We start from the raw sequence: 22428 nt of genomic DNA on the forward strand, positions 1-22428 counted from the left end.
GTTAGGCTCATCTGACAAATATTGAAATTTCATGTCATCTATCAGCAAGTTTTGCTCGCTTCACATCAGCTGTGGGCAGCATACCAATTTAAAACAGATCACATTAACAGACGAGCCAGTTAGCAAATTCTCGGAGCGTTAGTCGAACAGCCAGTTAGCAGGTGATAGTAACAGTCGGCTAACAGCAAACGAGTCGCTGCTAAATGTGCAAAAGCAACTGAAGATAGAAAGATCCCATTTTTTTACATTACGCGGTGTGCGGCGGCCAGGCGGCGCTTGTTTGCGCTTGTTCAACTTCTTTTTTTTTTCAAAAGCATTTCGTACCATTAACGTCTCGATACGAATCAATGTGTGCAGTGTCTGGTGTTAAGTGTGTATATATATAATGATCGCTTGTGTAGCTGTGAATTTGTTTTAAAAATGCGCCAAATCCAAGCAACGGCTTTAGTAACAACTGCGACAGCAACGAAACGCAAGTGCGTCCAACAATCATAATAATAACAACAACAACGCATAACTAATGCCAAAATTAGCCGGCACAGTCAGCGCACTTGTTTGAGTTCTCTGACTGCTTATCGCTTCCGCCAAAAAACAAAAATAAAAAATATACAACGAACAAGAAGAAGGGCATACCAAATCACTCGAAACTAAACAAAAGAAGGAGAACCAATTGTGCGTATAAAAGCAACAACAGCAACGATGAACACATGACAACAGTGCCATTGTGCAGCAGCATCAGCATCCTATCTGTACATATGCATGTATGCATGTATGTGTGTGTGAATTCAATTTGCGATACGCCTGAAAGATGCGTAGACCGTCCGCGTTGAGTCGCAATCATTATTTTGTGATCGGGCTGCTGCTGGGCTTGGTGCTCAGCTGTTATATACCGCAGGACATTTGGGAGCTGGTGCAGCAGGAAGAATGCCCGCAGGAGGCTGCCGAAAATTTGCTTATCGAACGCTTCGGCCAGGACTTTGAGCCACATTTAAATTTGATCAATAAGCCGCTGGCGGCCAAAAAGCCGGTAAGTCTAAAAAGAAAAAAATCTATACATACATACGTACATGTATAATTTAGATCAATATTACGTTCTTGCTCCGCACGCTTGCTCTCTATATACTCATTGCCATTCTCGCTCTATCTCTCCCTCTTCGTAATATAAGAGCGTTTCCGCACGTGGTCCACGCGCCAATCAAAGCGTGTCAAGCAAAGAGAGGGCCAATCGTGTCCTCCCCAGAGCTGAGCACGTGTCGTGACTTGGGCACGAATCGATCATATTGCTCTGCACGCGTTATAAAAACCTCATTTAAAAAATGTTTAAAGCAGCTAATGGGAACCCTATATTAAAAATGTAAGTGCGGAGCATTTCCAGCATTAGCAGCTGCTTCGTGTTTCAAGAATTCTACAGCTGCTCCTGTTGGAAACGCAAACACGTGTCCATCTCTAGTCTTATGTGTTTGCATATGCGCGCGCGTTTTAGTGTGCGTGTGTGTCTCTGCTTGTTTGCTCGTATTTGTGCACATGGCAAGCAATTTATTGACCTTCTTGCTTATCGCATTCGCTTTCGTAATTCGCCTACCACCTCATTTCGGGCAGGCATATGCATCACACACATACTTATGTATGCATAAGTGTGTAAGTCTATGTGTTTGTGTGTGCGTCGCTAGCGTTAGTGCAGACGTCACTTTTCATTATTTTGGGGTTCAATTGCCGTTATCATCCGTACATGTTCGTGCGACATTTGCCGTATGAAGAAGGCAAGATCAACAAGTCCAAGAAGTCAGCAACCACTTTGCAGCCGCTCAGTTTAATTTTAGAATGAAAACAGAACTAAGAAACACTTCTCAACAATTAGCACCCGGTGTGTGTGTGTGTGTCTGGAGCACAAGCAACAGTTTGATGTTCACTGTAAATGCTCTGCATGCTTAACGGATACTGCACTGTTAATGCGCAGAGACACACATACACACACACACACACACACACACGCTGATTCACTATCATGTTACACGATAACAGTTATATTTTGGCAATTACAATGAGCGCAAATTACTGCATTCCTTGCAAAATTAATTTGATCAGCAACAAAAAATCGAAATTCAAAAAGAACATGCGATGAACAAAAATTCCACTGGCGCGCGCATAAATTACATTTAAATAAATAAACGCATTTCACTTATAAACCAGAGCTAAGTAAATAACCGATAGCTGATACATGCATCATGCCATAACAACATGAATACATACAGACATACAATGTATGTATACATACATATGTATGTAGTGCACATACATTTGCCAATTTACGTATGTATATACACATGTATGTATGTAAATCGAGCGCAGCAAAATTTATTGAATTAAATGCGAGCAACATGGCAAAAAAAAAAAAAAAAATACGAAAATCGATCATGATTTTTGTTAAATGCTCTCTTTGATATCATATCATATTTTATGTAAAGGGAAATAAAATCTTTCAACTATGTTAATGTATGTGTCATGTTAACATGGAGTGACCAATTCTAATTGGATGTTATGTTAATATGCATATATGTATGTATGTGTGGGTGGAAGAGATAAGAAATTAAGTGATATGGAAATATAGATTACAATTGGTAGATGCGTATAACATAAGCATGTTAATAAAATGAATGCGAATTGGAATTGGAATAGGAATAATGAGGATGTTAATATACAAATATTTGGAAGGAACAGGAATTTGAATTGGCATAAGATGAAGCTATGTTAATGTATATACGTATGTATGGAATGTGTAAGCATGTTGGGGAAAGGAATTGGAAATGAAATTCAATAATATGGAATGTTACAATTTGAGAGTTAAATGTTAAGAGCTGACCAAAAATGTGGTGTCTACGCCCAGTATGGGCGTGGCAAATCGGAAAAACTGTGTTTTCTACAGTATTAGAGCGAAACTTAACTACAAAATTGTTGATGGGATGTGAATAAGTATTCCGCAGTCGGTAACGCCCGACTGCAACGTTCTTACTTGTTATACCCTGAACCCATTTTCAATGGGAAATCAGGGTATAATGGTTTTGTTGAAATGTATGTAACAGGCAGAAGGAGGCGTGGCAGACCCCACAAAGTATATATATTCTTGATCAGGGTGACGAGCTGAGTTGATTTGGCCCTGTCCGTCTGTCTGTCCGTCTGTCCGTCCGTCCGTCTGTCCGTCTGTCCGTCTGTCCGTCTGTCCGTATGTATGAACGCGTCGATTTCAGAAGATATAAGAGCTAGAGACTTCAAATTTTTTTAAAATGTCCGTAATTACAGCGCGCATATCAAGTTTATCATTAAAAATCGATAACTCATCTCGATCTTTTTTTATCGATAAAAAACCTTATCGAAACCCAGTTATAAAATTATATCTTCTACACCTTTATTGCTAGAGTCTCCAAATTTTTAATGTATGCTTATATGCAATTTATACAATTTCGGTTTTTGTTAGAATTTACGCCCCACCTCTAAATTCACCCCCTCACCCTCACTTTTGTAAAAAGCGTATTTCAAATACTAGAGACTTGTGCTTTGGCAATTACATGCATATTCATGTTATAATCATAATCTGCAAGTTTCATGAAGATCGTACGTCCATAAAAAAAGTTATTAAACAATTAAGTTCTCATAGTAGCGCACACTGCAGCTCATGCGTGTTAATGCGTGGTTGCTTGTGTGTGTATGTGTTTGTGTATGTGTGTGTGTATGTGTGTGTGTATGCGTTTGTGTATGTATGCGTGTGTGTGTGTATGTGTGTCTGTATGCGTGTGTGTGTATGTATGCCTGTGTGTGCGTACGTGCGTGTGTGTGTGTGTGTGCGTGTTTCTTGTGTAAGCTGAAAGTCGCGAAAATGTATTGAAATATCTATTGCTCCAAGGGTTCAGGGGATCTCGTAGTCGAGCAGTCTCGACTAGAGCTTTCTTACTTGTTTTTAAATGAATTGATTAGTTTACAATTAACAAGTAAGAAAGCTCTAGTCGAGACTGCTCGACTACGAGATCCCCTGAACCCCTTGGAGCAATAGATATTTCAATACATTTTCGCGACTTTCAGCTTACACAAGAAACACGCACACACACACACACACGCACGTACGCACACACAGGCATACATACACACACACGCATACAGACACACATACACACACACACGCATACATACACAAACGCATACACACACACATACACACACACATACACACACACATACACACACAAGCAACCACGCATTAACACGCATGAGCTGCAGTGTGCGCTTACTATGAGAACTTAATTGTTTAATAACTTTTTTTATGGACGTACGATCTTCATGAAACTTGCAGATTATGATTATAACATGAATATGCATGTAATTGCCAAAGCACAAGTCTCTAGTATTTGAAATACGCTTTTACAAAAGTGAGGGTGAGGGGGTGAATTTAGAGGTGGGGCGTAAATTCTAACAAAAACCGAAATTGTATAAATTGCATATAAGCATACATTAAAAAATTTGGAGACTCTAGCAATAAAGGTGTAGAAGATATAATTTTATAACTGGGTTTCGATAAGGTTTTTTATCGATAAAAAAAGATCGAGATGAGTTATCGATTTTTAATGATAAACTTGATATGCGCGCTGTAATTACGGACATTTTAAAAAAATTTGAAGTCTCTAGCTCTTATATCTTCTGAAATCGACGCGTTCATACATACGGACAGACGGACAGACGGACAGACGGACAGACGGACGGACGGACAGACGGACAGACAGACGGACAGGGCCAAATCAACTCAGCTCGTCACCCTGATCAAGAATATATATACTTTGTGGGGTCTGCCACGCCTCCTTCTGCCTGTTACATACATTTCAACAAAACCATTATACCCTGATTTCCCATTGAAAATGGGTTCAGGGTATAAAAATTGTAAGGGTATCTGATGAGGGGTAATGTCAATGCCTTGCCGTTTATATGGAGTACAGATATATTTATATTAAGCTAACAATGCAAACGTTTGCGTTTTAATTAAGCGATTGACGTGAAAAAAAAACTTGATAAAAGAAAAACGAAAAATTCAATATTTTTTTTGGCAGGGTTATTATTATTTTTTTGTCTGAAATCAATCAGCAATAATTTATAAAGGTGGCAAAAATATTTTTCACACTTCTCCTAAAGATCATAAACGCCAAAGAGCAAGTGATGAATATATAAATATTTAATATATGATTTGTTTATAAATGAAAATGAAACTTACCTAGGTGAAACATGTGATCCAATACATGTTAATAGCATAACAGAACAGTTATTTTATTGAAAAAAAAAAAAAAAAAAAATGTTTAAAAAAATTCAAGTTTTCGTTTTCAACCTGCAAGCTCCATATTTATAGGCAGAACTTTTTAAATTTATACTGAACAAAAATCGAGCGGAACGAACTGCTTGCAGTTTCTTTTTTACATATAATCATCATATAATCAGTGTTGTATAACGCACAACTATTTTAGGGTTTGTTAAGTCAATCTTGAGCACTTTTTTATGTGATTTTGATGATTTGCGCTTCACGTAGCTCGAAACAATGTTTATTATTTCGACTGAAAAGACCAACGTTTCTCTCTCTCACTCTGCCTGTGAGCTTATTAATACTATTTTTTGTTTAATGTGCGTAAGTTACTTAGTGGATATGACACGAGCAAAAGATAATATTCGAAACTCGTTCGCATAAAGCAAAAAGACAAAAAATAAGACTGGCACGACTATTAGATATCCTAACTATATCTAGTTAGAACTAAATATATCAACAATTTATATAAAGTGTACTATTGCAACCCTATCTTATAGCCCTATACTTATAACTTTGGAAACTCTATCTGAAATTTTTGATCGATTTTAATCGATTCCATGGATCAGTAGAACAAGTTCGATAAAAAGAAAAATTTAGCTTACAAGGACGTTCGTGTTCTATCTCTCTTTATCTGACCGATCTCCCAAAAGATCTACTAAATCACTTCGACTATTGTCAATGATCAATGTTAAAAACGTATATTACATAAATTCCATACATGTATACCCTAATTGCACTCGCCGACAGGGTATTCAACAAAAGTTGAGCAAAAGTCGTTTTCCACTCACTTAATACAAGTAAATGACAATAACTCGAGTTTATTTAACATCATGTCTGCTTGTTGTTGTTGTATAAGCAAACATATAACATGGGTTATGTGTGAGTGTGTGTACATAGACTAAGTGCTCCATTGACACGAAAAAAAAAAGCAAAAGAAGTGAAATCACATTTGTTCGTCTGCGCACTTTGAACCGAGTGACCCGACCCGCATATCTTAACCAAATGAGTCTTTCATGTGATCGGTGGATTTATATAATATAGTATATATGTTTAAAATATAGGATAGTTTAGCCTTAAGTACCTACTATAACCTTATACAAGGTGTGGAATAAGTTACTCAATATCCTATACATACATTAGTATTAAATTCTTTTAGTAATGCCATATTTGAATTGTATAATAAAGCATGAACATTTCATTGATAAACTCTTATATATAATATTTTTTTAGACCTTTTGTATATCTTAAAAAAAACAATTCTCGATCTACTTTATAGTTTCTTAAGTAAATTGTAATTAAAATATTTCACGTTGTTTGCTTTAATAATTTCTGAGATGTAAATAAAGAATGTGATCTCAGATACACATGTACCATTTAATAGTTCTAAGTGCTAGAATCTCCATTCACTTCTTCAATGAACTCTTTACACTTATAAAGCATATAAAACTTTCGTTACGCAAACTGTTGTAGTTGCCTGGCAGCCAAAATTCAGTTTGAAAATTAATAGAAATTGTTTGTTTAGAAAATTTCGGTTAATGTTTCAAAACTTGTTCATTGGTTTCTTGCCGTCCATTGGAAAAGCTGTGATTCGCACAGATATGTCGAAAAATTGTGCTCAGATGTTGCGTCGATTTTGCATGATAATGCGACAAAATTTTGCCAAAAGCTGCGAAGACAAATTGAATGATCAGATCAATCTGGAACTAAAGGCCTGCCATCAATATTTAGCTATGGTAATATTAGAATGACACAGATAAAAAGCTATACAAAGTGATAGTTGTAAATAGGCCAATCTGTTTATAACTGATATATAAGATTGCTATGTGATATAGATAGCGTTATTGAGATATGAAAATATAGATAAACCTATGATACCTCCATAGCCAAATGGATATGGATAAATTGTTTACAGAGTAAACCAATAAGTATAGCTATATTTAGATGATGTTGTAATCTATATAGATATGATTCTATATATATGTCCATAGATTGTATAGATCTTATATATCAAGATCGATATATCTGTAGTCAATATGATTCGATATAATGTCTATGGCTTCCATAGATTTCGTTGAAATGATCTGAATAATAATTTAGAGTCACATCATAGGCATATCACTTCGATCGAGCCGACGTCAGCTCACCGGGCATCCATAGCTTCTTTCTGAAGGCCAGCATGGAGGAGCGCGATCATGCCGAGCTGATCATGAAGTATATGAATAAACGCGGCGGTCTAATACGTTTGAGCACCGTGCCAGAGCCGTTGGCCGAGTTCGGGGATGCGCTGGGTGCACTGAAGTATGCGCTTCAAATGGAATTGGAGGTGAATCAGCATCTATTGGATGTGCATGCGCTGGCCGGCAAGGAGAACGATCCGAACCTATGCGATTTCATAGAGGCCAACTTTCTGCAGGAGCAGGTCGATGGTCAGAAGGTATTGGCCGACTTCATACGCCAATTGGAGCGTGCCAAGAGCGATATCGGAGATTATCTGTTCGACAAGTATATGGCCTCGGCTGGCATGCACCAGGAGATCAAGAAACGTTGAAATTGAAGAAACGAAAATTGAGAATCCCACCGCTCTTGCGCCTTTTCTATTTCCACTTCATTTTTGTTTGCTTTGTATCAGTTCAATGGCAATAGATTGTGGGACTTATCAGCGTCCCAGTAGCGCAGTATATGTCTATAAATAATAATAAATAAATATATATATACTATATTATCAATTAGATCAGCCCCAGGGCTTTGACACACATATATTTGGATTGGAAAGTACGCTCGACGCATTCGACTAGTCACAATCGATCAGCTGATCGTTGATAGTCAGAAATCACGGTAGATCATTAGTTAATGAATTTATAGCTCAATTGATTCGTGAGATCATATTGGAAGTGAATAGATAGATGGCATGATATATGTATTGGACAATTCTCTTGTGAAACAAACTTCGCAGCTTAATCTGTGTAGTTCGATTAAAATCACAGAAATGCTCTAGGATGATCGATATAGTTTTTACTCTGATTATTCGAATTTGTTTGAAGCTGGATTTACGAAAATCTTTAATAGTTTACTGAAATGCTACAACATAAAATGCCTCTAAATAGGGTAAATGAAAAGCTTGAAGACATCTTTCCATCACAGGATTGGCATTTGAATAGATATGAAGTTGGAGCTCAAAACCATTTGGATGCAAATCCTGTGATGGACAGATGTCCTGTATAGCTCCATATTCAAAAACAACAAACACCATAAAACTATATCTAAATATATACAGTTGAGTCTTGATAATTTGTACCCTTCTAAATCGTAAATGACGATAAATCGAGAAAAAAAATTCTATCGCTTTGATAAAATTCGTTCCGATAATTCTCGATAATTTGAATTTCTGTGTAAATCGAAAAAAAATGATCCCCATGTCATTTCGAATTTTCGGGACTCGACTATATATGTATATAGATAGATATATCCAAATATAAATATATCCATGAAATATGCTCTTGAGCAAGAGAGAAATAACTCTTTATATTTATGTGCTTTCTATAGCTTACGTTAGTTGAATCTCTGTGATAGATCTAACTAACACACACACAGTTGCAAGGGCTAGAGTCAAGACTTCCGTCTTTAATAAAGTGAATTATATTGTTGTGTGCAATGGCAGAGTAACTGCTAGTCGTGCATGCCCGTTTAGAGCACTTTTGCCAGTTGCCTTAATTGAAAAGCGCGTCGCATTTCCGGCTTAAGGCTCTCACATGCTGCTATACATATAGCAAATACCTAGACATATTTTTAGAAATATATATATGTGTGCATATATGCATATGTGTTGTGTATGTGTGCGTATGTTTGTATTTGTTTATTTGCATCTATATAGTGCACAATAACGCGCTCAATTAATTGTCATAAGCGCGAGACAGCGTCGACCCAGCGTTCCACCATTTACAGCTAGACACTACAACAACAACAACAACAACAGCAACAATAACAATAGTAACTACAACAACAAGAAAGGCAAACAAAAACACAAATATCATCTCATCTAGCCGATCTGTAACAATTCTAGCACCGCCTGCGCACTTCTTTCAATTAAGATTTGTCAAATCCAATGCAATTCACATTGCCCACTTGGATCGCTGTGCCCGATTGAAAACGAGCTGAGATTGAGGCACAGATATATGTATATGCACTATATCTACATATATATAGATTTATCTACACATATAACTGGCGAATATATAGATATATGCAAGGTAGCGCTATTCGAAGTCAACATTCATCAGATTCATATTCGAATCACCTGAAACATTTGAATGTCGTCGAATAAGTTGATTCAATTATTTGAATACTTGATTACTAGCTCAAGGAACTTAAACCTAGATAACTCTATCTATGCCAGGGAAAAGGAATTCATTAAATTTGCAGCTCAGCTTTACTTACAATAAAATTCTCATTCTCATGCATTCGAATAGCTTCAAATCAATTAAACAATATGAACAGTAAACTATTTAATGACAATTTGATGGGACTTGAATTACTCGCTTTATGAATGAGCCATCAACAGACAACAAATTGCACATTCACACTCATCAAATATTATTCACGGCTCGGAGATCTGATTACAAACAAATTAAGCTCAAAGCAAATCAAATCAAACATTGAAATTGCATCTACATGAATCAATACGCAATGCAAACAAATACAAATATCCACTGAGATATTTGTATATATATAGAACAATAGATATATGTGTAGGTTTATCTGTTTGTATATAGTAAATGTGACAAAAGTTATCTCAACATTTATTTATTACACCCAATGCCGAGCAGGTGAACAGAAATTGTACCCTGCACCCTAAGCGCCATATAGCCAGGCCATATATATTAATATATACACATATGTACATATAGTTTGTCATAGTGAACCCATATTTGGACTGAGTCATCAGCCCATACGTAGGTACTTTGCTATGGAGAATCACTGACTGCATAATGCTCGTTCATCTCAATGTGCTGCAAGAAGTTATGGGGTTCAGCTTATATGGGTTTATATAGATATATAGAAAGATGCATATAAATAATATATAGATATATAGATATGTATATAATATAGATATATGTATATCACCCAGTATCCTCAACGTCAAAATGATTGCATTGATGTTGAAAATAATCGTATATCCCATGTTCATGCTTGATATGTAGGTATATGTATATAAAGATATAAATATTTATTATTTATTGGAGAATATCAATAATAATATCAGATGTGGATCTCAATAACAACTCAAGATGCCTGCTTTTAGGCTCTATATGTCCTATTATGATATTCTGTTGACTAATCTTTAACTCATCTGCTTCTATCTTGAAAGATATGAATAAAATAGGTTTTACCTCGTATAGATATTTCTATTAAGGACTCTTCTCTGGGAGATCCAAGCATACTCGACTATATATAAATGAAATTCCTAGTCTTACTATTCAATAGTTATATAGATATAAAATGTAATAAATCATCATAACACCCAAACCAATATACCTCTTCACATCGCCTCGAGCGAGTATAATTATAATTATGGTTGCCTTCCAGCTGCATTTGAATTGTAAATTGTAAATTGTGTGTGAGAGGCTCTACAATTGCCGACTGCTCGAATAAACATAATTCAATATCTATATTTAATTAAATTCTCTGGCATGGAAATTGAAATATCTCTTGGATTTTTCATTCGGATTTTTATGTTTTTGTAATTGGTGACGTTGTTCGCCTTGGCGATAAGGCAAGCTCCATTGATAACGCCTAACGCCTGGGCCGAAACACCGAACTAAAGGCAGTTCGAAAGAATGAGAATCGGATAACAAGGCTTGCATAATACTCGTCCATGAACGGTTTAATTGATACAGCAATCAATATCATCATTTCATCACATGCCATGCAGATCTATCTGTGATGTGGATCAGCAATGATTTATGAGTTGAGGAACAAAATTATGGCCTAGTGCGATTTGACACGCCCATGATAGGCGTAGTTATATATACTAGTGAATGATTCGTAGAGAAGATAAACGAGATCAACCTAATGGGATTTGTGCCACGCCCGAAGTAGGCGTGTTTAAACAATGTACAAATGGAAACGAGATCTGTCCTTAAAAATATATATTTTTGGTTGTATATAGAAGAAGAAGAAAAACAGGACGAATCAGAAAAGCAAGACGAAGAAGAAATGAAGAAGCAATCATTCGAAAAACTTCTATCTTAACAATCTGTGGATATGTTATATTCCAATAGGTATAGCTATATCTACTCTATAATATAATATATTGTCTAAGTATATGAATATTCTGAATTCCATGAAACTTTCCTCAATTTCTTAGATCAAAGTTTCCAGTCTCTAGTTGCATTTTATTCCGGTAGTCAAAAGTTACCTTAACAAACAGTTATATATGCATGTGTATCACATCAAACTAATATGCTCTATTCACTTGCTGAACGTGTATGAAATAAAATAATCTTGCACATGGAAACTGTTTGTTGTTTTTACTTCCGTTGGGTGCTGTTACGTCACAAGGCTGCGCTGTTATCGGTTATCATGCCCAATGCTTATCGATTCTTAACTGTTCAAACAGGCAGCGCATTTTTAACAACCACGTGCTCCCGAAAGTTTACGTATAGCTAGCACTTATAACTAGTACTTTGATACTGCGACAAATGCAGTGAGTTCACAACTTGTTTTAACAGATGAAACTCTTGGTGGAAGAAGAAGAAGAGGAAACGAAAATTCAGTCAAACTACTTTCAATGTTGACAAGCAGTGAAATGTCTTAGATCTAAATATGTGAATATCAATTTTCATGATGATAGATATAAGGAGGGAGGATTACGCTTCGTTCTATCTAGAAATAAACTGATTATTTGAGCTCCTGTCAAAGTTGACAAACAGTTAAATGTTGCTTCCTTTATTAAAGTAGAAAGAATGGAGTGTATGCAGTGTAGAACATAGAAAACAAGAACATAGAATATAGAATAAAGAGCATACGATATAGAGTAAAGAATATGGAATATAGAATATGGAATATAGAATACATATATAATGCTATGCTCTATATGCTATATATAGAGTGTATAATATAGAACATAGAACATAAAATTAAAATGAAAAAAAAATATTGAATATGAAAATCGCAATCAACATGGAGTCTAAATTCTTATATACATACAACGACCCGAATGTGAGTTCTAAAGTCAAAAGTATAATTTAGTTAAGGTTAGTTCATGGAATAATAAACCACACCTTAATCGAACAATTTTTACTTTCGTTGATTCATCATGCCAAAGTCTGCAATTGTTTGCTGTTTTCTCTGCTGCAGCTACTTCTTCCTCTTCCTCTTCTTCATTTCGTTAGTCATTCATAATTCGGATGAAATCGCATAAAATGGGAAAAGCAAATAAATTGACCGGTCAAAGAAATTTTTGGATGAATCGCACAGCTGAATTAGTAAATTAAAATCGAACCACTCGATGTTTGCTTTTTGCGAATTTTTTGTGAATTTTTTGTGGCATTCACAAGCAAATATACATATGTATGTATTTGCGTAAAATACATAAATTCTATTTTTTTTCTTTAGACACATTTTGGAAAATATTTTCATGGAGACCGCAAAAAAAGCAACAAAAAAGTGACGCTCGGACGGGGGCGGGGTTAATGTGTGTGTCTGTGGCAGCTAGGCAAATGTTTACCTGTTGCGCAGCTTCATGTGTGTGTGTGAGTGTGTGTGTTGTGTTTAGATATTTACACAATTAATTGCGTACAGAGATATTGCTCTGACTGTGGCATAAGGTGCCGTAATTTAAGCACAAGGTCATCTTGCTTTTGCATGCGAATCGCATAGAGGGGCAATAGCCACGTCGCCAGTTTGCTAGCTCGCTGCTATGGCACTCCATCTACACATATAGCCTGACAATTACGAAACGTTAATTAAAACTATATAAAACTTAAATTGATTGAATTGATTTGTTAATTACAAAATAGGCAAAGCAATAAAATAGCTTTCAGAAATGGGGCATATTGATTGAGATAGGTAAGAAATAGATAAAGATTCCAAATTAATTTACCAAAAGACTGATATAAATATAAACTTATATATGTATATGTATGTATACCATGCATACAGAGTATTTGCTAGTCGAGCACAGAAATTACAGGATATATTGAAAGAAGAAAAAAAGAGACAATTTTGTAATAAAATAATTTCCTTTCCAAGCACACATGGAGAGCATTCGACGTGCACTAAAATAGTCACTTAATTTATTACAGAGTATCCTGCAGTCGTGCATGCTGTTCGTATGCATAGCTACTAACTAACTAGACAACCTGTATTTCTAATTGCTATTGGCGCTAATTGCTGCTCACTGTGATGCAATACAAAGTTGTTCATTAGCCACGCCCACAACCATGCAACGCCTCTTTTCAGTGAGTGTCCAGGGGGCGTGTGTGTGTGACTGAGTGTAGACACATACTAAGTGAAACTAGCTGCATGGACATACAGTTCAAGGGTCAAACTGGTCTATCTGACGTCAGTGCCGATAAGCAAACAGTAAAAAAAAGGGGGGAAAATCAACTGCAATCTAATGATAGCTTTTGATAAGGAAATATAAAGACGTTGAAATGCCCTTGCCATTCTGGAAAATATAATCAAAGTATTATACGAAAAGAGTATTTGATATATGAGAATGATATAGAGCAGGTATAGAAAGTCTGGAAAAATAGGGATATGAATTACAGATAAGTGATAATATTTAAAGATACCATGTAAGGATATGGATGGATATATGAAAAGTAGATATCTATATATAAATATAGACATAGGTATAGATGTAAATATAGATATAGATACAGATATAGATATAGATATAGATATAGATATAGATATAGATATAGATATAGATATAGATATAGATATAGATATAGATATAGATATAGATATAGATATAGATATAGATATAGATATAGATATAGATATAGATATAGATATAGATATAGATATAGATATAGATATAGATATAGATATAGATATAGATATAGATATAGATATAGATATAGATATAGATATAGACATAGATATAGATATAGATAAATATAATAATGAATATAAGTATAGATATAGATTTTACACATTCAACAGATCTCTACCTACACATATATTTCCTTTATGAACCCTTAAAGTCAATCCCATGAAAAAAATAACAAACTTGAACAATGAAATGTTTTTATTAACGTTCCTGCATATGTATGAATGGCTTTGAAGATATCTCCAGTTCTCCAAAAAAATTATAATACCCGCATTATAGCAGGCGAAGGCAAGCGAAGGCCAGCGCTTTACGAGCCCATAAACAGTGGCCAATTAAAAGATATTTGTAATTGGCCATATAATTTCATTCAACTGCCGACAAAAGGCCTCCAAAGGCCAAGGAAACGTAACACAGAGCTGAAACTGAATTGGCATTAGGGAAACAATGCAACGAACGGGGAACTCTCTGATATACTTTTATGTGTATAATATAGTAAGATTGAATAGCAATAATATTTAGATATATATACATATATCTATAAATATATATATAAATAAAGTGAGATTGGTAGAAAGGCAGGTAGATAGTTAGATAGGTAAATGGGCAGATAGATAGATTTTATGTTAAATTGATAGATAGATCACGATAAAGTTACTCTACATAACCCTATCTGTACATATGATTATCTCGAACCTATACGAACGGCAGATTTCGAAGTAAAACCTTGTATAGCAAATAATCATAATTTCACACAATTTAAGAGGCAGAATGAGCAGTATAGAATATATTCGAGATTATTATAAGATTAGCGCTTCATTACGTATACCCTAGTCGTGAAATCTCACTTGTTTTGCAGTTTATTTAAGCTCCAGAATTCTACAATTTCAACTTTTATATTCATCTGCCATATATAATACCATATTTTCTAGATAATCTATTGTTGAGTCTGCCAATATATTATGGAATGTATTTATAATGCTAATACGATTGTTATTATTACAAAATTTTACTCAGATACTCTGTAAGCCCATGGGAAGTGAGTAACATATACAAGAAGTCCACTGCGATCACTAAAACTTCTAGTGTAATCTTTAAGACTAACTACACTGTGACTGATCGTATTTGTATTACTGGGTATCTGCTAGTCTAGCACTCTCCCTATCTGTCTTTGGCAAAGAATGTGTTACTTGGAAAAACTATAACTCATATACATAAACATTTTATAGAGAACGTTGAACCTTTTATATACTTCATAAAAACCCAGATACAAATTGATGCAAACATCATATACTTTTCCAACATATATATACATATATATAAATATATATACATAGATATTTTTTAGAGTTGAGGAGAATAGACATAATCATCTAATCAGCACTTGACTCGAGTTGACTTTGTGGTCTTGATTTCTCAAGTGCCCAAACGTGCGGTTCATGCAGACCGACCAGATAATTCTAATGGGTACAAACTACTTATGATATTCCCATTCGACAACAATGATCATTATGACAATTCTAATGCTATAAATGGAGGAATGAAAAGGAAAGAAGGAATATGAGAAGATAGAAGAGAGAGCATAGAAGATGGAATATAGAAGATATTGGAAAAGAATTGATAAAAGTATTATTATGGAAGATAGAATATGATAATACATTTGATGGAAGATAGATGATAGCGGATGGATGAAAGCTGAACGATAATAAATGATGGAGGTTAGATGAGAGATGATGAAAGAGATAAAAGATTATGGATGATAAAGGATAAATGAAAGTTTGTAGAGTACTCTTAGATTCTTTAGTATTATACGTCCTCTGTCTCTTTCTCTCTCTCTCACTCTTTCGGAATCGGTCCTCTCCCACTATATGTCACCCTTTTTCTCTCTCTTAGTCTCTCAATTTTCGCTAATGTTTTTCATACATATATACATATCTTCCATTTCTATAGAAATTTCTCTAATGTTTTTCGCATTCTCTCTCTCTCCCGCCAAAGGTAAAAAATGTATTACGGCCTCGTTACTACTCCTCGGAGTTGGGCATACGGGAGAAGATCTTTATCGGCGTGATGACGTCACAGGAGAACATCAACAGCTATGCAACGGCATTCAATCGCACCACCGCCCACCTGGTGAACAAGATCAAGTTCTTCATCAATGCGGACAGCGTGAAAACGAACTATCAGCTGAAGAACATCGTCGGCTTTACGGACACGCGGGAGAGTCGTCGTCCCTTCTATGTGATCAAGTATATAGCGGACAATTATCTGGATGAATACGATTACTTTCTACTGGTGCCGGACAATGTCTATGTGGATGCACGGAAGCTGAATGCGCTGCTATATCATATGAGCATCACCTTTGATCTGTATATGGGCGTGATACGGGTTACCCAGGGCGAGACTGGCAATGACAATGGCAATGGCAATGACAATGGCAATAGTAATGGGGATGATGAGAATGCAGCTCCAGTTGAACGTGATGAATCGATGAATGATTCGGGTGCGGCAGGTGTGAGTGATCGCAATTATTGTGACCTTGAGGCGGGCATCCTGCTGAGCAGCAGCGTCATACGGAAGATGCGCAACAATTTGGATCGATGTGTGCGGATTGGCATTACGAATGATCATAGCGTTAACATTGGACGCTGTGTGAAGTATGCAAGTCGTGTGGCTGGCTGTCAGGAAAGCTTTCAGGTGAGTGAGGAAATGGGCAATGCCGTGCATTAGGGTTTGACATGCATTGGAGCAAGTGTAAAGTTGATTTACTCCAATTGGCGATTAGCCTAACAGACATAAACAAATTAACAGCTGCCGCAACAGCTGTTAACAGTTTTAGCAGCACTGCTATCAGTTGAAGTACAAGCGAACGTTGCCATGTACGTGTACATTTTGCTTACGTGCTTGTATGCGGTGTCTCTGTGTGTGTGTGTGTGTGTGTGTGTAAGAGTTAATTTGCCGTTTGCTTGTCGTGTGATCTTTGTTGCTTCCTACACGCCGTTTTATTTATTTAAACAATTTGCCGTTGACTAAAAAGACGCACAAAGAGCAAAGACATACACACACACACACAGGCACATGTTGTGATATGCAAGCAGAACATCAAACAAGAACATAACAAAAACAAAATGAAGAGGGAAAAAAATCAGTTCATTGATACATGAAAGTGACCCTGAAAAGAGCATCTCAGCAGAGCAGCAGCCAAGCGAAATGTGATGCGGCAAGCAGAGAATACAAATGAAAGAAATAGAAGCAGAAGACAACAACAACAACAGAGCAGCAACAACTTTAAAGTCTACATACATCTTGATAAAAAAAAAGAAGAGAAAAAAAAAAACATTTTCGAGCTGCTTGCTGGCTTGTGGCAGGCAATCAAGAAGCAGCAGCAACACTTGATGGACAGTTTATTTAATTTCCAAGTAACAGCAACGGACCAAAGAATTTCTCCGAGTATGTCAAGGGGAAGTGCTGAAGATGCCGAAGAACTGAAATAAGAGGCAATAAAATGAGACGACACGGCTTGCAAATGGAAATGCACTCTCCAAAACAGTTAAACAGGCACTGGCAGGCATAGGCATAGTGGGAGAGAGAGGGACGCAATGATGCTTAGCATATCGATATATGTATGTATGTATGTATGTATTACATGCGTGCATGAATATGTGCATAAGGAGAGCAGAAGAGTGGACAATGGGCAATTGGATTACGCTCGCCACATAGTTGGACAAGCACTGCTACTTAGCACGCATACATACATATGTACATACTTTGTATGTATGTATATGTGTGCATGCTTTGGTTTAATTAAAATAGTTGTTTATTTTTACATTTTGCGCACGCAATTTATCAGGAAAATGTTAATTCTTCCTCTTTTATTTTAATGCTAAAATGTTCATACCTACACACACACACATGTGTCTGTATTTGTGAAGACGATTTGAAACACAGGGCTAAGAACTTGACGCACGCCTTTCACTTGAATTTCATTTGTTTGGATTTTGGGTTTATTTACATACACACACACATACATACATACTTGGATATGCGTCTGCCAGGTATCGTGGAATGATTTATGTATGCATGTGTATGTTTATATTCTAAGCATCATTGCGTCCCCCTCTCTCTCCCACTATGGATGTCTAGCTATGTGTGAGTGATGATAACTGTTTAATTCAAAGATGTTACATTTACAGCAAGCAAGACCAACAAGCTAAAGTGCTTTGCCTGAGCTAATGTGTGTGTGTGTGTGTGTGTAGGGTATTTAGCAGTTGCGACATTTTAGTGTAACAAGCTGGATGCGCTTTCCAGAAACTAACTGCGCCAACTGTTAGCAGCGCACTGTTAATTAAATTGTGCGACCAACTCGGTTCAACCCTCCAAATGGAGTAACGGGATTGGCAATGCGAATACGAATGGCAATTGGAAATTGGGAATGTAAGCATGGGCACTAGAATGCGCGACTGGTTGGTTGGACTTAATGAGATCGTAAATGCGTCGCGACTATAAAGGAAGTTTATTGTTTTGTTATCTGTAGAACACATGTTCATAGCTGGATCATGCATTTGGGTTTGGGTCTGGGTCTGTGTCTGGGTTGGGGTCGTCGTGTATTGTATTTGCTTGATCTCCCTTTTTCTTAGAAATTAATTTCATGCAGAATTAGTCGGCGCCTAACTAATGGAATTGACTTTTTTAATTTCTGGATTTTTCAATGTTTCATTGTACAGGGTATGCGTCAATATAGCTATGCCTTGAATACAAAGTCGCGCCAATATAAGGATCTCAGCATCTTGGCCAAGGAGCCCGCATTCCTCAATGCAACGACCGTTTATCCCGTACAGTCGCCGGAGGATTTCTATCGTCTGCACGCCTACTACTCCAAGGTAATGCATGTAACAGGGTAACTGTATATTGTACATTCTTTAACATAATATCAAGCTGTTAAGAATAAGAAATATGTCTGCTAAAGGATTTTAATTTTGCAATGTTTGTAACATAGAATGTTAATAACATAACATAACATTCGTTAGATACTTAACGTAACTAAATTCAACAGTAAACCGTGCTTACCATAGCGCGCTAAAACTTAACGAAACTGAATTCAACGGCTTAAGAACTTAACGAAGTAGAGAGGAAACGGTTCATTACCTTCTTAGCTAAACTACCGACAGGTATTATAAACTTAATGAAGCTTAACTCAATGATAATTAGCATGAATGCTGTTATAAACCTAACGAAATTTTTTCAATTATAAACAGAGGTGACTCTTTCTGTTTACAACTTAACGAATCTTCAACTAACAACAGAGTGATCCTCAGCTTAACGAAACTAAATTTGAATATTCGTTGAAACTCTTTTTCTGTTCTTCTCCCAATTCTCCAGCATCACCTGGATATGGTGCAGCAGCGCGGCTATGCCCTGGAACAGAAATCGTACCGTATCGCCAATGGCAGCATCTCCAACAAAATACTCGAGATACGTTGGCCCCTGGGCGTGCCACCGCCCAGTGCGCCGGAGACGCGGCACGACATGCTTACGTGGCAGCTGCTGAACGAGACGCACTCAATGCTGCCGAACTCCGAACATGCCGTGGCCCCGCTCAGCCGCATCGAAGCTCTGGACTTCGCCAAGGTGCTAGAGATCACGCTGCAATATGCCGCACAGAAGTATCCGAAGCTGCGCTACGAGAGCTTGCACAGTGCCTACCGGAAGTTCGATGCGACGCGCGGCATGGACTATCAGCTGCATCTGAATCTGTACGAGGGCGACAGCGACGTTGCGAAGCGGCGGCGGCTGTTGCTCAAGAGCTTCGAGGTGGTCAAGCCGCTGGGTCGCGTGGAGGTGGTGCCGTCGCCCTACGTCACGGAGAGTACCCGGATCGCCATACTGGTGCCGGCATTCGAGCACCAGGTGCCGGATGCGCTCGACTTTGTGGCCCAATACGAACGCATCTGCATGCACAACCAGGACAACACATTCCTGCTGCTGGTGAGTGTAGCTAGAGCTTGGAGAGAGGCCTCCAGTGCTTAACGTTTCCGTCTTTCAGATCTTTCTGTACCGGCTCGAATCGCCCAGCAAGGGTGACGACGATCCCTTCAAGAGCCTGAAGAAGTTGGCCCTTGATTTGTCATCCAAGTACAAGACAGATGGCTCGCGCATTGCCTGGGTGTCCATACGGCTGCCGGAGCAGCTGAGCACTGAGCCAGTGCAGCCGCAGGACTGGCTAATGCACGCCTCCATGTACGGACCGAGGCAGTTGCTCAGCTTGGCTGTTGCCGATCTGGCGCTGCCTAAACTCGGACTCGAATCGCTGGTGCTGTTGGCCACGCCCAGCATGCTCTTCCGCACGGACTTCCTCAATCGTGTCCGCATGAATACCATCCAAGGCTTTCAGGTCTACGCGCCCATTGGCTTCCAGCTCTATCCCTGCAACTGGGCGCACTTCTGCAAGGAGTGCGACACCTGCGACATCAGCCAGAGCAGCGGCTACTTCGATCGACAGAATCAGGATGTAATTGCCTTCTACAGTCGCGACTACGTACAGGGTAATCATAGATCTAACTTGCTCTACCTACCTCACTACCTCTAGCTCTTGCTCTACATCTACATCTACCTCTACCTCTAACTCTAACTCTAACTCTAACTCTAACTCTAACTCTAACTCTACCTCTACCTCTACCTCTACCGCTACCTCTAACTCTACCTCTACCTCTACCTCTACCTCTACCTCTACCTCTTCCTCTACCTCTACCTCTACCTCTACCTCTACCTCTACCTCTACCTCAGCTAGTTCTTTATTAAATTTGTCTCTCGCCTACAGCTCGCAAACTTTTGGATCCCTTGGGGCTGCCCATAATGCGTAGCGATCTGGACATTGAACAGCTGCTGCTGGCCACACCAAAGCCTCGCACCTCCAAGATCGAGAGCATTCTGGACATGTTTGTGGCCGCTCAGCATACGGTGCACATACTGCGTGCCGTCGAGCCTCATTTGCGCTTCGGTCTCGATGTGCGAAATCATTTGGCCCGGGGCGGCTCACTGCCGCCCACGTTGCCCCAGTCGTGCGGCGGCCAGCACTGCATCCATTTGGCGTCGCGCAAGCAGATCGGCGATGCCATCATCCGCTACGAAGATAAAAGTATTCTGCAAAAATAGCTGCTGTACCCAGCTAGCTTTGATATACATATATTATAGTAATATTATCAGTTCCTTGCTAAACATATATATTGCCAACTGTGTGTGAGTTAGTGTGCGTGTGCGTGTGTGAGTTTGCTCTTAGTTTTTTGTTACTTTTGTGTGTGGCTGTGCGCGTGTGTGTATGTGTGTGTCTTGCTTTAAACTGAAACTTGTAATGCTCAAATAAGTAGACAAGAATTGTTATACAATTTAGTGCTCAAAGGGTTGGGTTAGACGAGGGGGAAATGGAGCAGGGGCTAGCACGGGGTTGGGGTCAAGGAAATTTGTAGCTGCCAACTAACTACACTTGCTTAAGTATAACAATATAAATATAAATACTGTAAACGTTGTGTATAACAGTTGTATAATAATAGCCAGCATCTTGCGTGTCGCCGTAGCCACTCTCATAATTAAGTAGTCTTATATAAATATAACTTGCCCTGCAAATTCCTATATATGTTAGGTTTAGTATGTATCTAAATGTTATACTACCTAATACGTAGACATATAATGAAAGTGTGTATAACAAGAGTCTGAACGTAATGTGAGCCTGCTTAGCCATTATGACTGTGGCCCAAATCTTGCCTAGCTTCTGCACATTGTGGCAACTGTTATACAGCTTTAAGATATTGATAACTGTTGAATATATAACACTTTGTACACAATATAAATTTATATATAACATTTTGAGAAGCCAATAATTGCCAGTACGCTGTTATACACAACCACTGTGAACTGTTATACATAATATCCACTGTAAACTGTTATACACATAGAATAAGCTTTTATTGTAGTTAACTGTTCAATAATGACCAACAGTCATACGAAAAATAGCAATGTTATGCGACAAAAACACTGTTATACGAAC

The 22428-nt window shown here is 37.7% G+C and overlaps 2 protein-coding genes across 2 annotated transcripts; both read left to right on the forward strand.

Moving 5' to 3' along the window:
• Positions 1 to 156: 156 nt before the first annotated feature.
• LOC6585345 (chondroitin sulfate glucuronyltransferase) lies at positions 157 to 21635 on the forward strand. Its single transcript, XM_002010941.4, has 6 exons — positions 157 to 1027; positions 16386 to 17084; positions 19112 to 19267; positions 19767 to 20372; positions 20431 to 20929; positions 21205 to 21635. Exons 1-6 carry the CDS (start codon positions 809 to 811, stop codon positions 21537 to 21539), a joined length of 2514 nt encoding a protein of 837 aa, XP_002010977.2. The 5' UTR covers positions 157 to 808; the 3' UTR covers positions 21540 to 21635.
• On the forward strand, positions 6811 to 8057 carry LOC6585346 (soma ferritin). Its single transcript, XM_002010942.4, has 2 exons — positions 6811 to 7068; positions 7446 to 8057. Exons 1-2 carry the CDS (start codon positions 6871 to 6873, stop codon positions 7881 to 7883), a joined length of 636 nt encoding a protein of 211 aa, XP_002010978.2. The 5' UTR covers positions 6811 to 6870; the 3' UTR covers positions 7884 to 8057.
• Positions 21636 to 22428: the final 793 nt, after the last annotated feature.

This window comes from Drosophila mojavensis, unplaced genomic scaffold (assembly GCF_018153725.1).
Source record: "Drosophila mojavensis isolate 15081-1352.22 unplaced genomic scaffold, ASM1815372v1 contig_136, whole genome shotgun sequence".
NCBI lineage: Eukaryota > Metazoa > Arthropoda > Insecta > Diptera > Drosophilidae > Drosophila > Drosophila mojavensis.

Excerpts from the sequence above, each read along its gene's own strand:
- LOC6585346 (XM_002010942.4), top strand. The coding sequence starts at position 6,871 with ATGTTTCAAAACTTGTTCATTGGTTTCTTGCCGTCCATTGGAAAAGCT. Across the intron at positions 7,069-7,445 it reads GCCATCAATATTTAGCTATG|GCATATCACTTCGATCGAGC; the intron begins GTAATATTAGAA and ends GTCACATCATAG.
- LOC6585345 (XM_002010941.4), top strand. The coding sequence starts at position 809 with ATGCGTAGACCGTCCGCGTTGAGTCGCAATCATTATTTTGTGATCGGG. Across the intron at positions 19,268-19,766 it reads TGCACGCCTACTACTCCAAG|CATCACCTGGATATGGTGCA; the intron begins GTAATGCATGTA and ends CCAATTCTCCAG. Across the intron at positions 20,930-21,204 it reads CAGTCGCGACTACGTACAGG|CTCGCAAACTTTTGGATCCC; the intron begins GTAATCATAGAT and ends TCTCGCCTACAG.